Here is a 15,112-nt window from a genome sequence, read left to right as displayed (position 1 = left end):
GGGCCTTGCTATGCTATTGTTTACTAACAGTGAGGGCAGTTAATTGAAAAATTGACAACGTAACAGTCTACAATTTTTTGGGCAGACATATCCTATAATAAATTATGTTTAGATAGTAATTTGTTCTGTAGGACAGTGTTTCCCAAACCTCTTTCACCAACAGTTCATGATTTCTGGATATCTGGAGCAAAATAACATAGCTGAGACACCAATTGGACAACCTATGAAATTACCTGCAAAGCATGCAAAGCTCATGGATTTTGAGGACATGTTTTGGGAAGCACTGAAATGTAATGTAGTTCAGTACACATTTCACATATTCTTTTTTGCAGTTAATAGTGTAAAGCAGCCTTTCTCAACTATGGTGCACTTTCTTTTGTTTAGAAATAATTGCTAATAGTCAATATCACAGCTAGTAAATACTGTGAATCATTCTCTGTTGTTATGCATTGTACCCAGCATCAATCATCCTTAAAGTATATGTAAACCCCAGAAATTAACATCTTTTTTCTTTTTGGTCCTATTTGGTTTGTTAAATATACCGTTGTTTTTGTTGTACAGTCAGGTGAAAAAGTTCATCCCATTGAAATGTTTTACTTTTTCAACATATTTAAACAGGCAAACATTTACAATAAATTATTCAACAAAAATAGCAACATCAACAGCAGAGCCATCATTTGCACTCTGGGAATGATGATAATCAAGAATTGGTTTGAAGTGCATCCTCAACCTTTTTTTTCGTTTTGGATAGGGTAGGGAAGGTTTAGAATCCCTGTCAGGTATGCATTATCTGTGAGCTGAAATTCACCCTCTTTGTCCTGGTACCTATTGTTGCACATGCAGAAAATAAGAAAATCTGTTTTGGTGACAAATGTCTCGGAGGGAACTTTCTATCACTTTTGTTGTGTCTCTGGGACAGAAAATGAAAAGAAATCTCCCAAATAGCACACCCAAAAACTGACGAGTTATAACTACTTCCTACTAAAAGTTTGGGTTGAATATTTGTCTTGCTAGTCTATATTGGCAAGTGCTGAAATAGAATTGCTTGTTTATCTGTGTATTTCATATTTTAAGTTACAGAATACTGCTTTCAAATAACACTGTCCGTTCTTGTTTTATAGGTGTTGTTCGGCACTGCAGATGGTCAGGTTATAGTAATGGACTGCCATGGCAGAATGCTTGCACACGTTCTCTTACATGAATCTGATGGTATAGTGAACATGTCATGGAATTATCCCAGCTTCCTAGTGGAAGACAGCAGTGAAAGTGACACAGACTCTGATGACTATTCACCTCCACAAGGTATTTTATCATTATTATTTTTTACACTTTTATATACCATGCTCATCTTAATATTCAGTGGTAGTTTGTTCTTTTGGGTATTGGATGCTCTTGGATGTATTAACTATAAGCTTCTAAGTCCTTACTATGGATACCAGCTTGTCAGGCTGAGGCTGAGTACTCTAGAGCCTCTTGGTCTAGGGGACCTAGTTATTGGAGGAATTGCGACTCTCAATAAACATTCTAAAGCTAATGGAGATCAGGTTTTTACCAAGTTGCAGGGTCATCCGACTAGCATTCAGTTGGGCAATGCCATGGTTTGTGGCTTACATCAACCATCAAGGAGACAGGCAAGTCACACAGCTCAAAGAGTAGTGAACCTGAATCTGGTTTGGGCAGAATTTTACATTCTGGTCCTGTCTGCTGTACACATTCCAGATGTGGGGAATTGGCAGGCGGACTACCTCAGTCATCAACGCCTTGATCCAGGTCCCTTCATCCAGAGGTGTTTTGCCATCTTTGTCACAGGTGGGGATGACAGATGTGGATTTCCTGTCACCCAGGTTCAACAACAAATTGGACAGGTTTGACGCCAGGAACAGGCATCCTTGAAGCTGTTGCCTCTGTTCCTTCGCAGGGTCAAGAAGGAGGGCCTTCCAGTGAATACTCATTGCTCCTGACTGGCTCAGAAGGTCTGCGGATGTATTTATACTCATGGTAGACTCTCCATAGACACTTCTGGACCATCCAGACCTACTGTCGTAAAACTGGTATTCCACCTATCCTCTGGGCTGCCTGATTTGCCGTCACGGCTGTTAAAGTCCAAGTCCTGAGGGGCAGAGGCCTTTTGGATGCTGTCATCTCTATGCTTCTTGGGACTAGGAAGTCAACCTCCTGTAAGGTCTACAATCACACCTAGAATGTGTATTTTGCTTAGTGTGAGGCCAGGAAGTTCCATCCTAAAATGTACTGCATTCGGCCTCCAACAGCGTTTTAGCTTTGAGTACCATCAAGGGTCAGATATCTGCCTTGGCAATTCCCTTCCAGAGACCTCTTTCCTCTCACTCCTCAGTGAAGGCCTTTGTGCAGGAGGTGGCCCATGTTGTTCCCCCTAAGACTTCAATCTGCTTCTGTCAGCTCTATTAGAATCTGTTGTTGAATTGATCAAAGCTAGTTCTCTATTTTGCTAACAAGGTGGCCTTCCTCTTAGCCATCATTTCTGCTAGGAGTGTTTCTAAATCAGCACCCTGAAAGTGCAAGGATCCCTTCATGGCCATCCATATTGATAAAGTTGTGCTAAGGTTTATAGCCTCCTTTCTCTCTCTGCCTTCCACCTCAGGACATCATGTTACTCTCCTTGTGTCTTGCACTAAAGAACATTTCCTCCACTGTTTTAATGTAGTTTGGAAAACATTTCCCAATTGGAAGATTTCCCCTCACCTCCTGTTCTGCCGACAGCTCAAAATTCAGAATTTTCCCCGACCTTCAGTCCTGGTAACAGTGGTCACCATTACAAATAAATCTCTCTCTCTAGTCAATTACAATATACATTTGTCATGTATTTCCAGCAGAGATGAGGTGGTTGTCCAGACCCAACCCATTACATTAGTTTTGAAAATTATTGCATGTCTCTGGGCACTCATCAACTTTTGCAGGCATCATCTGGTTGGCCAAAAGTGTGGGAAGCATTAATTGCTCCAAATATATCTAACCAGATAGTTGCTATTGTTCTCATGAAATAATAACAACACCAGAGGTATTTTCTTAGCGCTGAAATCTATACACTTGACTAAAATGAACATCTCTGTTTATATCATGAGTGGCTATTTGATATTCTAGTTATGAATTAATGTTTTGGGTATTCTATAGGTTCTGGTATGGATTTTGTTTACCCTTGACAGCTACCCAGACAGTACACTGCAAACTGATAGCACATTTGTTTACCTAATATAGTATCTAGTAGAATGTTTTGATGGAGAATAAACCATAAGTGTATTTTGCTTGATATAATGTAGCTATGTTCTTTTTTGTTCTTGCCTATGAAATAAAATCCCAGCTCTGTATCATAAAACTGAAGTGCTTAAATGACAAGACCAATAGACAGGAAAGAAGCGTTTTATTAAATGTACACACTTTGACACTGGCTGAGATTGAATGCATCATCAGATCTATAGCCTACAGGTAAATTTAAATTTAATGCGAAGATGGATCAAGCTAGATAATATCTCTGTCATTTAAACCAAAACGTCTTGCAAAATGATAAATATAAGGGGTGTTGGAGTAACTGATATTATTAATTGAAACTATTATTTTGTAATGAACACAGAATGGAGTTGACAAGTTCCAGCAGAGATTATTAATGATTGTTAGATTAATTTACTGCATTTATAGAACAGCAAAATATTGCTAACCGGGATTATAGACCCTTGACCCATTTATTAAAATAAAAGTTTTAAAAAAAAAGTGATTTTAATTCAAACTCTATTCTCCAGTAGATTAACCCCATCACACCTTCCATCTGTAGATAATGCTTCTAAATTTGGCCTCACTGTCTAGGCATTTATGACTCTCCCACAGTCACAACAAGATTGAAAAAATAAAATAAGACAAAACAATCATGATGGGTGTTGTGTCCTTTCCATCCCTAAACTGATGACTAATGTTTTAAATACATTTTTGAGGTTTGATAAAGACTTGCGTTATTATCGTGCTACATAAAAATTTAGAACTGCCACCATTTTATTCTACAGGGTCTTGACTTTTCTGAAAATATATTATATTTGGGGGTTTTAGGTAATTTCACTCACAGATACAGTTACTGATACATTTTTGTTTATTGTCATGTTTTTCTAAAACAATACTGGCTAATGATTTCAGGACCTTGGTGGAGCGCCCAGTCACAGTTGCAACTTCTGTGACCCAGGTAGTTCTTGTAAAAATGCCAAGTATTGGCACTGGTATCTAAACATCCCTTCTTTTTTTTTCTAGAGGTGCACCAAAATGAAAATTTCAAAACTGAAACAAAACCAAAATGAATAAAAAATGTCAGACCGAAAATGTTGTTTTTTTTCCCTAACTTTTTCAAATTTTTAAAAATATTTTATTTATTTTTTATAAACTTTTGTAATTTTTTATATTTAATTTTTATTTCATTATTAAACATTTTAATTTTTTACTTTATTGTTGGGGGCTTCAGAAAAATTTTAGTAGTCTAAACAGATCCCTGATATTTCACTTTTAAAATAGAAAAAGTAATTGAGAACACGGAGTCCTCAATCTCTTTTTCTGCATCCCCTGTTATAAATGAACAATAAGACTCTGTACTGAGTGTTACTGTTCATTCATAACTTGTGGACAGAGTATGTTTACCATGTCCACAATCATGAATCAAAAGGAAGTGATGTAGATCACTTCCCATTCATTCATAATTGAGGACAGAGTAAACATACTCTGTCCTCAATTATTTACAAACACTCAGTGATCGCTGAGTGTGTGTACCCGCTTTCCATCCTGGATCGGCCGTCGCAGGAGGCTGAGCGAGCGGGAAGAGAGCTCGATCTGAAAGCTGACTCATCCCCCGTACTGCCGGCCACCCTCTTGTGACAGCTGTCACTTCTGATATCCTGATCTGTCACAGGAGGCTGAGCGGTGCGGGGAGGAGAGACGACGGCCGCTCACAGTGCTCTCCTCCTTCCGCAATGCTCTGCCTCCTGTGACATTTTCCCTCCCCCACTGCTCTGTGTCCCAGCGGGGAGGAGAGAAATCACAGATGCACCGCTATTTCGGCCAAACAAATGGCACTTTCAGCATTTTGCCAAAAGTGCCATTTTCTGTATGTTTCGGCGGATGAAATTTCGGTGCATCCCTATTTTTTTCTTAACACTAGGAAAAAAATAAGAGGCAAATCTACTGAATTTACAAATATCTCTGCAGTGGCTTTGGGATAGATTCATGTCGATCAGGGGTGGACAAAATGAAATGGAATTCAGTAGCCAGTCTATCCAATCCAGGAGTATTTTTTTTTTTAGGAGTCGGGATCATTGAAAACAACTAGAGAGAGCCTCAGAAGTTAGGTGCCAGCTGTAAATTTTAAGGAGTTTTGGCTACATAGCTTCTGGGTTTGTCCAGCTCAGACTTTGCTTACTAGTATGATGATTTCACATTGATTCTATGTGTTTGCCTAATTGTGCATTCATAATGCATCTCCAGAAACTGTAGATGTTTCTTTTAATTGGATAAATGCATTTTCAGACTGGGTGTACTTATCCTGTTTGTTCCCGACCCACCCCCTTTCCCCCACCCCAGCAGAGGAGGACCTGATGGAGAACGTTCTCCTTCAGGTCCCTCCTCTGCTGATTGACAGCAGGCAGTGGGTGAGTGCAATAGCCAGCCTGCTATTGGCTATTACAATTTGAAATATCCAATAGCAGGCTGGTTATTGCTCCCAGCAATAAAGGGGGAAAAAAGCTTAAAAAAATTAATAAACTAAAATTAGAAATAGAAAAAAAAATTTTGGGTGTGTTATTTTCAATAAAAGGTTGGTTATTTTATCATATTGGCTTAGAGTTTTACAATTGACATTATTTTAGATCCATGAAACTAATTAAAATGTCTAATATAATACATACAATTATTCAAAAAAATATATATAAAAGGTGGAAAAGTCATTTTCAGTTTCGGACTGGCAAATTTTGCTGCAGGAGGTGCTTTGCGGTGCCATTCATTTCAATGGATTCCAAATGCACCTCTTGTTCGCAGTGTGATCGCCCGCACTGGAACACGATTTCAAAAAATGTGCATACCATTTTATTCTGAAGTTAACTTTTTCTGTAACGCTACATTCGTGTATTTTATTTTCAATATTATGACGGTATTACATTTTTAAAATCCGATTAATCAAATGTAATAATCGGCTAACTAATAGATAATTAAAATAATCGTTAGCTGCAGCGCTACTTCACAATTTCTAAGCATATTTCAATATTCCTTTTGCGATAGTCCCAAAATGCTGTAGTATAGAAAACAGAGAAGACCTTTCATTATTTGTCTTTGCGTTATCTGGGAGTAAGGCTTTACAATATGCTCATTATGAATGTTTGACAGTTACATACATCAGGAACCTGTTGGCATGTCTGTGAGTCACCTTGAAGAGTGGGTGGCAGTTTACAACTATTTAACATTCTCTGAATCACTGTTTCTCTTTTAGAAGTAAAAATGGAAGAATAATAAGCGATGCATATTATTAGTGTTGCTGCATGTCTTGGGCTTCTACTTCAAAGGTAGCCTAAATGTGTCCTAGCTGCGTATGTTGTTCTAAATATCATAAAATCAATTACTTTCAAATTATGTTTGTAATGTTAGGCTATGAACCACAATGTAACACTGAGGGATCATTCGCACAGGGATATTATGTCCAGTAGTGGTTTCTTGCCACAGGATTCCCCACCTGGACATATAAGCCCCGTATGAATGAGGCCTTAGACCTTCAAAGACAATAGAAACTAATGAACTATTGCCTAAATGTTTGTAACAATCCCACATACATTTTGTGATAATGACAAGCAGACTGGCAAATTGTGTATGGACTTACTAATTGAGTCTGTTCTACTTGGATATTATGGCATCCAAGAGGAAAGTGTAAAAAGAAATCCCAGGCAACAAGCAAAAACATTCAGTCAGCTACTAATGCTTTCAAGTAAATAGAACAAGTCTATTAAAGTCAGAATGTTCACCTAGGTTACTGTAATTTGAGTTCTTTGTATGTCCCTGCAGGATAAGCACCCATTGTTCTGTACAGGATCAGTAGAAAGCGAGTAAGATTGTACTAAATCTGTGCTGTGTAACTACTGCCTCTCCTTTCTGCATAAACAATCACATCAAACATTCAGGCTTTCATCTGATTGGCAGCTGTAAGAAATTTCTTAGTATAAAGCAATTTGTACATCTAAATACATAATGTTTTTAGTTTTCCAGCTATAGCTGGATTTTTACCACCTCGAAGAGTGGATGTTGATGGGAAGTGCTTCAGTTTTTGTATTGTTAATTTTGTATCAAAAAAAGAAGCCACACTCTTCCAGTATCTTGTGGAGGTTTGGTAATGTTATGTGAGGGTTTGTAAGAGTCAGGAGGATGCCATTTGTATAGAGAGATATAGTGAAAGTTTCATTTTGTGTTTTTAATCCTGATGTATTAGGGTTCATTCTAATGGTAGAGGCAGAGGATTCTATACAATGTGCAAAGGGGGTGAAATTAGCCAGGCTCCCTGTCTTGTACCATCAAGGATAGGAAATTATGATCCAGATGAGCATGGAATTATAATTGTGGCAGTAGGAGTGAAGAAAGCGCTTGGATGGCCTGAAGAAATGGGCCTTGGTTGCTTATATGTATAAGAGTATTAGAATGACCAGCTTAGGCGAACAAAGGCATCGGCATCCAAACTTACTAGTATTGCTTCCGTTTTTTGGTTTTATTAAGGACATCTACTGTAATCCAGTAGTTCTAGGTCTTATATTGTCCCCTACGTGGTGGAACATTATAAAATCTACCTGGTTCTTGTGCATAATGGATGGCAGAGTGACGCCTAGCGTAGTTGCAAGGATTCTTGTAAATATTTTGAGATCAGAGTCGAGTAGTGCTATGGGTCCATAGCTAGCTGTGTCTTGGGAATCTTTGCCTGGTTTTGGAAATACCATTGTATCACGTCACTTTTCAGAAAGATATTAGATTTGTCATATTTGTATGTTGGGTTAATGCACTATTTTGTATTTTAGAATTCCGTAATAGAGAGTTATGCTGAGTCTTTGTATGAAACTTTATAAAAGAAAAGTGTAAAAAAAAGTTGTTAATGTGAAGGCCTTTTTTTTGTGTTTTGAAATTGATAAAGGCTTATTCACACTTGCCCATGTGCTCAAAAGCTTAGTCTTAGCTTCTGGGCTAGTGTGGAGTGTGAGGTTTCAGTCCGTTTACTTATTTGAGAGTGTGCATGTGTACTATGACCTGTGGTACAATCCAGTGCACTGCAAAAAACGTTTTCACAATGCTCCGCACTGGACATCATCCCTGCGTTGTTGTGGTGTAACCAGGGCACATAAAAAACAATTATTATGTTGTAAATTGGCCTTAAAAGATTTATGAGGCAACACAATAAATTGACTATTGAATTGATGTCATTATATTCATTTCTGTCAGTTTCTTGATTACCTTTCACTGATAAATCATTGCAGATGGCCCTGCCGCATATCCTATTCCAGTGGAGAACATCAAGCCGCTGCTTACAGTTGGATTTACTTCTGGTGATATTAGTTTGATGAACAATTATGATGACCTGTCACCAACCATCATCCGCTCAGGGCTTAAAGGTATGGAAGTTCTTCCCCCATTCTTTATGGTTTTTGGATGTACTACTGCACGTCTTTTGTGGCTTTGTAGTTTTGAAAAACCTTTGAAAAATGTATTTCGAAATAAAATTATATATACATTTGGTTTTTTGACTGTTGTGAGATTTCACAGTTAGAGACACCTTTACCAGGTACCACAATCGAGGCACACTAATCGGTATAACAAATTAGCACTTTTGTGTTACTCCCTTTCTTGCGATTACTCATGTCCCGTTGTTAAAAAAAACAAAAAAAAACAGCCCCTCTATTTAGTGCAGTCGCCACTACTTCCAGGTGTGTCAGATGCTTCTCCAAAATTTGCCCACAGCTGCTCTCCTTGTTTCCCCCCCAGCCCTGGCATCAGTCCTGTCTGCTTCTGCCAGTGTAGCCTCACGCAATCTAAAATGACAGCTTTGAGGCTGTGTTCTGGAGCATGTTGGCACACCGTAGACGCACAGCAGTGATGAGTATTCCTGGGTATCGGCATGGGTAGTGTTAAACCACTACCTTGCAGCATTGTCACCCTTCCTGGCAGTACAAACTACAAATTCATGTTGTCAGGAGAAATAGGAGACTGAAGTCATTACTTGAACAAAGAGAGACCTTTCTAACCAACATAAAAGGAAGACTAGTTTATGATGTTTGCTGGGTTCACCCGTACCCGAGTACAGGATTTAAACTGTATTGGATAAATAATTAAAGCGTATCTAAACCCAAAGCCAAAAGTGCACTATATTGCTGTTACCAGTTCTTAAATGTGGTGGCTGCACTCCGCACAGAAGTTACAGAAACAGATTTTTAATTCCTTTTGAGATGAAGGTTTCACAATAATACATAAAAACAAACCATTTTTGCACCCCTGTCAGTGTTAAATGGCTTGCCTCAACCTTTTGCTGGACAGCTTGGTCTGTTAAAGGAAGCTGAAAAATAACAGACCTACTGGCTGGATCACCAGGTCAAAAATTAAAGGAAGTAAAGCCTAGAAAAAAAACGAATGCAGGCACCACATCTAAGAATTGGTAACCTGCAATGTATTTTTAGATACGCTTTAATACAACTATCACTGGTTGCTGATAAATTATGGCTAATCTGTTTGGTTTCAGATGTAGTGGTTCAGTGGTGCACACAAGGAGATTTGCTTGCTGTTGCGGGGATGGAGAAACAAAACCTTTTACCAGATCTTGGCAACGGTCCTTCTTTGAAGAGTGCTCTTATAAAGTTTTATAATGTGCGTGGAGAACATATCTACACTCTGGAGACTCCAGTACAGGTATAAAAACAATTAGAAAATCCAATTTTTAACACAAATAGGTTGTATGTTACATTTATCCTGTTAGCAAAAGGCATCCTTACAAGAATGCATTTCAGTGAAAACTACACTATAGCTTCAGGATACTTTTTTTCTTTTGTACTCAAAGATTTTTGTTTTTTTTATTTTTTGGTGGGGATATACTGATTGGGCGGTTTTTGCTCAACCAGGATAACCTGGAAAAAAGTAGATCCTGGCTCCTTCAAGTTAGGTAGAGTCTGCTGAGTTAGTCTGGGAAACATATACAAATGTCCACTAAAAGGCTTCCTTTGAGATTTGTCCTCTACTAACTAGAAAGAGGAGAAACCTAGAGCATTCTAAAATATTATTTGAACAGTTGGCTTGGCAATACTTTGCAGTCCACCAGAAACAACTCAAATTCATGGCAAATCAAAGCAACCTCTGTATTGTAGCTTTAATGTCTCTTTAAAGTAATGCAAACTTTACTGTTTGTAAAAATTAACCAATGTGTAACTTTTCATTCTGCAGCGTCCTATCACTTCCATTTGCTGGGGCCATAGAGATTCCCGCCTCTTCTTGGCCTCAGGTCCAGCTCTGTATGTTGTCCGTGTAGAGCACAGGGTGGCTAGTTTACAGCTTCTCTGTCAGCAAGCAATTGCAAGCTCCTTACGTGATGACAAAGATATCAGCAAACTAAGTCTGCCTCCTCGGCTCTGCTCTTACCTCACCACCGCCTTTATACCTACCATTAAGGTAAACACTAACGTGTAACTATTAATTGTGTTTATTGGTGATTAAAAAATGTGCCAGGCAGTCTATACAGTCAGATTTGGAATGGGCTTGTTGTTACCGGGCTTTGGGCTTGTGCTCAAGATCATTCAGAATGTACTAACAGGTGTGTATGACTTGCAATTGACAACCCCCTTTTTTTAGCTCATTAATTATTACCATCTAAAGTAAATGGAAAACTTTACCTTCCCTGACTGAGCCAAATCTTCCTAAATTTGTGTTCACATGCTCCCCTCCTAGACTGCAGCTCATAGTGGGAGGGCTTCAGCAACAGAGGCAGTGCATCTAATCCAAAAAGCAGTGGGCAGGGCTAGGTGCTGATAGACAAGCTACAGGCTTGTCAGTCAGCAGTGACAATGGTTCTAGCCATGCCTCCTGGACCTTTTTTTCATTCAACTGTAGTGCAAGCAGCCAGATGGCTTCCAGATATGGTGTGGCAACTCTGCTCTCAGTGCAACATTGTTGCCACACCATCTCTGAAAGCTGCAGTAGGTGGACATCACTGACAGAATCAAAAGATATTTGTGGGACTTGGCAGGGGAACTACAAGAAAACTGAAGTGCAAATACACATGATTAAATGCTGCAGCACATTTTTAATGAGGCTATAAGTCCAGTTTAAGCTATTAGAATGTCTTGGACCTAGTGAAACTGTACAGTGTACTATAAAGTGTGACTCCATAAGGTAACTGCTGTATATCTTATTTGCTCAAAAATGCAGAATGTCTCCACTGATTATTGTAGAACTTGTAGTTGAGTATAAAAGTGTCAAAGCTGACCTATGCAGAAGGTATATGTTTTTAAGTAAGTAATGTTAGTTATATTAAAGGGCAGGTAGTATAATACTTTACCCATGCCAGGATTTTCTAAATTGTTTAATTATGTTCTAATAAAGCCTCCCATACCTGACCCCAATAATATGCGAGACTTTGTGAGTTACCCTACGTCGGGAAATGAGAGATTGCACTGCACTATGAAGAGAACAGAGGATGATCCAGAGGTTGGAGGCCCTTGCTATACTCTTTACTTGGAGTACCTGGGTGGACTGGTGCCTGTTCTCAAAGGGCGAAGAATTAGTAAACTGCGTCCAGAGTTTGTCATTATGGATCCTAAAACAGATGGAAAATCAGGTATTTTGTTTCTTTTCTTTCCTAGAATAATTTGTGTTTTATTTTCAGTAGAGAATACATTTTTACAATTTTCTATCCATTTGCATTTGCTATACACTATAATTAGACTTAAAAATGTATTAATTTTCCTGTCAACATAAAAGGAAAACAAAGTGTTTTCAGTGAGCATTAATTTTATGCATTAGAACATTTAACTAAGAGCACTTTTTGACATTGTTTATACATTTTAAAGTGCTTTCCTTATGTTCTTAGTTACTTTTATATGTTTTCGTTTTTTTTTGGTGTTTCTTCTAGTGGATATTTGTGTGTCAGAATCCAAATCAGACTGGATAAGAGTGTATATTCCTTAACCACTTTGCATCTGGATCAATTTTTTTATTTTTGCACACACGTTAAAATGGTTTTGGCTGCTTAAAACCCCCAAACAATTATATATTTTCTGAAAGCCGAGGCCCTGCAGAATTCAAATAAAATGCTAGTTGCAGTTTTTTAATGCTGCACAATATTTGTATAAATGTTTATCAAATCGATATTTTTATGAAAAAAGACACTAAAATAAATTTCGGAGCACACAAACAAAATATATAATATTTTTTTTTTGTGAAATATTAAAGTACAGTCTGTATTGGGTTAATAGATTCCAGACCGAGCAAGCCTTAAATTGCACAGGCCCACCAAACGGTAAAAAAACAATCCTATTGTACCAAAACTGCCCATAGGCAATGCTTTAAAAACCCACACCAATTATCAGTTTAGAGTTAACAGTGAGTAATGGCCTAAAAATTATTGCTCTCGTTCCAACGTTCGTGGTGTTATGTAACATGTGGCTCAATCATAGTTTTTGCACGTAGGCGCACCCTTTTCAGCAGCATAAAAGGCTCTATAGCCACCCAATCACTTTTATGTGAAAGCCAGATGCTTTCAGAAGAGAACTGTACAGCAGCAGCTGTGATCTTGGTTTTAACCACTTTAGAACTGCAATGTTCATATACGTATTGTGATCCTGAAGTGGTTAAAGTCTATTGATATTCCACAGAAGAATAGGAGCTATAAATGTGTGTAATATGAACCACTGGCCACCGGTAATAAAGGTATTTGTTCTAGGACAGAAAAATGCCTGGTTGCTCAAATTTTTAACAAGCAAGGCTGGGAGACCTATCAAATTTTCCTATAGGGCCCAGTCATTTGTAGTATGTCAATTTTTCACACACAAGCATAGTATTTCAAGAATTCCTAAACTTTTGTCATTGTTCTATTTTTCTGTCATATACTGTCATATTCTACTAAGTAATGTATCTTTTGTTTATTGCATTTCTAGATGAAATTTATGGCAATGGATTGATCACCGCAGTTATCGACAGCTGTAATTGCTCAGATTCCAGTGATATCGAACTTAGTGATGACTGGGCAGCTAAGAAATCTCCGAAGGTTACAAGAGCTAGCAAATCTCCCAAACTCCCCAGGTGCCTCTTGCTTCTATCGTGTGTGTGTATGTGCGCGCGTGTGTGTGTGTATGTATGTATGTATGTATATATATATGTATATATATATATAATGTGTATGTGTGTGTGTGTATATATATATATATATATATATATATATATATATTGTGTATATATATAATATTAACTACTGTTTATCAATTAGAATTCAAAAATCATAACCATTTTCATTTAACCCTTTTGCAACCAGAGCCTTTTTTAATTTTCAATTTGCACACATTACAATTCACATTTTAGGCCTGAAGATTACCTTAAACCCCTAAAACATTATTTTCTGAATGTATAGACCCTGTAGAATTAAACTGTGGCAGTTACTGTTTATCAAATCTATATTTTCATAAAAAAATGAATATTAGTGCATACATACAATATACTTTTGAGGCACAGATCTTACACTATTACATCCAAAATATCAAATAGCCTTGAACTTTTATTATTTATTTCCACTGCCAGCTTTTCTAAATTAAATATTTTTGGATGCAACATATTCCTGTATCATGCTAGCATAGTGCAGTGATTCTTACCGGAACAGTTAAACATTACATTAGATTGTGGATATGATTGATAACTGGGAAAGATATTGAACAGCACAAATAATGGCTTAAAGTATTTTGAGGAGATATATAAATGGGTGCAATAGTAGCCACAGTAAAAACTGATCACTTCTTCCCTTCTGAACTATCCAAAATCAAATTTAAAGATTGTCATGGTAAACCCTGCTGTAGCTGTTTAATGCTGTAATATGTTTATTCAGACTTTAGAAATGTGATTGGTTAATCCCTTGGCCAATTTTAATAGGTGTGAACGACATAAAGTATGTGATAGGTGTGAGAAATGTGTCTTTTTATAGAAAGTCAACGGTATCATTTTGGACAGATCTGTATCTATGATTCCACCCCACTCAAATATTTGTGTTCCCTACAGAATTAATATAGAAGCAAGAAAATCTCCAAAGCTATCCCGAGCAACTCAAGAGATTACCAGGTCTCCTCGATTACCTTTGCGGAAACCTTCAATTGGGTCACCAAGCCTGACTCGCAGAGAGTTTCCTTTGGAAGACATCACACAGGTGAGATCTTCTGTCTTTGATTACCTTCAGATTGGAGGCCAATAGATTCACGATCAGTTTCAGTAAGGAAAATAGTTGTGGATAATTAAGATTAGAATGCATTTGTTATAGGCAACACCTAAACTTTCTTTTGTTATGTTCTAGTTCTGTGAAATTCTTACTCGACATGTCATTTTTGAAATTTAACAGCACATGTCATTCTTCAGTGCCACTGAAGACATGCTTGCTAAAATTGTTTCCATCTATCACAAAATGTCCCTTGTTGCAGATTAAATATTTTGATCTCTACATCAGACAAGAAAGTGATGTACCTCCATGATAATGTTTCATTTACTTGCTATATTTAAAATATCTTTATTTTATTTTACAGCATAACTATCTTGCTCAGGTCACATCCAACATATGGGGAACAAAGTTTAAAATTGTAGGGTTGGCAGCCTTCTTACCAGCTAATCTTGGGGCGGGTAAGTTCTTATAAAGCTTTGTACATATTTCTTTTAAGATTATTTGCAATAGATTTGTTGTAAGAAATGTAAAAGCAGCTGGAAAGTTGTTATTTGTGAGAAATTGTTCTGAGTTGCTTAGAAGTGCTCTTGATTTTTTTTGCATGAGCTGTTTAAAAGTGAACCTGTGCTTTGTCAATGTAGATCCTTCAACTGGTTCACTTTAATGCCTTTCCCCACTACCTCATATATT

The 15,112-nt window shown here is 37.6% G+C and overlaps 1 protein-coding gene across 2 annotated transcripts in view; it reads left to right on the top strand.

Moving 5' to 3' along the window:
• TULP4 (tubby like protein 4) overlaps positions 1 to 15,112 on the top strand; it is a 61,732-nt gene that overhangs the window by 34,295 nt on the left and 12,325 nt on the right. For both annotated transcript variants that reach the window (XM_018567193.1, XM_018567192.1), the window contains exons 4-11: positions 1,122 to 1,302; positions 8,505 to 8,639; positions 9,761 to 9,927; positions 10,456 to 10,680; positions 11,611 to 11,845; positions 13,164 to 13,308; positions 14,272 to 14,416; positions 14,787 to 14,880. In XM_018567193.1, the coding sequence (XP_018422695.1) occupies positions 1,122 to 1,302; positions 8,505 to 8,639; positions 9,761 to 9,927; positions 10,456 to 10,680; positions 11,611 to 11,845; positions 13,164 to 13,308; positions 14,272 to 14,416; positions 14,787 to 14,880 (1,327 nt within the window). The remainder of the gene's footprint in view (positions 1 to 1,121; positions 1,303 to 8,504; positions 8,640 to 9,760; positions 9,928 to 10,455; positions 10,681 to 11,610; positions 11,846 to 13,163; positions 13,309 to 14,271; positions 14,417 to 14,786; positions 14,881 to 15,112) is intronic.

Source organism: Nanorana parkeri, unplaced genomic scaffold (genome assembly GCF_000935625.1).
Source record: "Nanorana parkeri isolate BGI_ZX_2015 unplaced genomic scaffold, ASM93562v1 scaffold1018, whole genome shotgun sequence".
Classification (NCBI taxonomy): domain Eukaryota; kingdom Metazoa; phylum Chordata; class Amphibia; order Anura; family Dicroglossidae; genus Nanorana; species Nanorana parkeri.
Note: the sequence above shows the minus strand (reverse complement) of the source record. Positions and strands in the feature narration are given on the sequence as shown.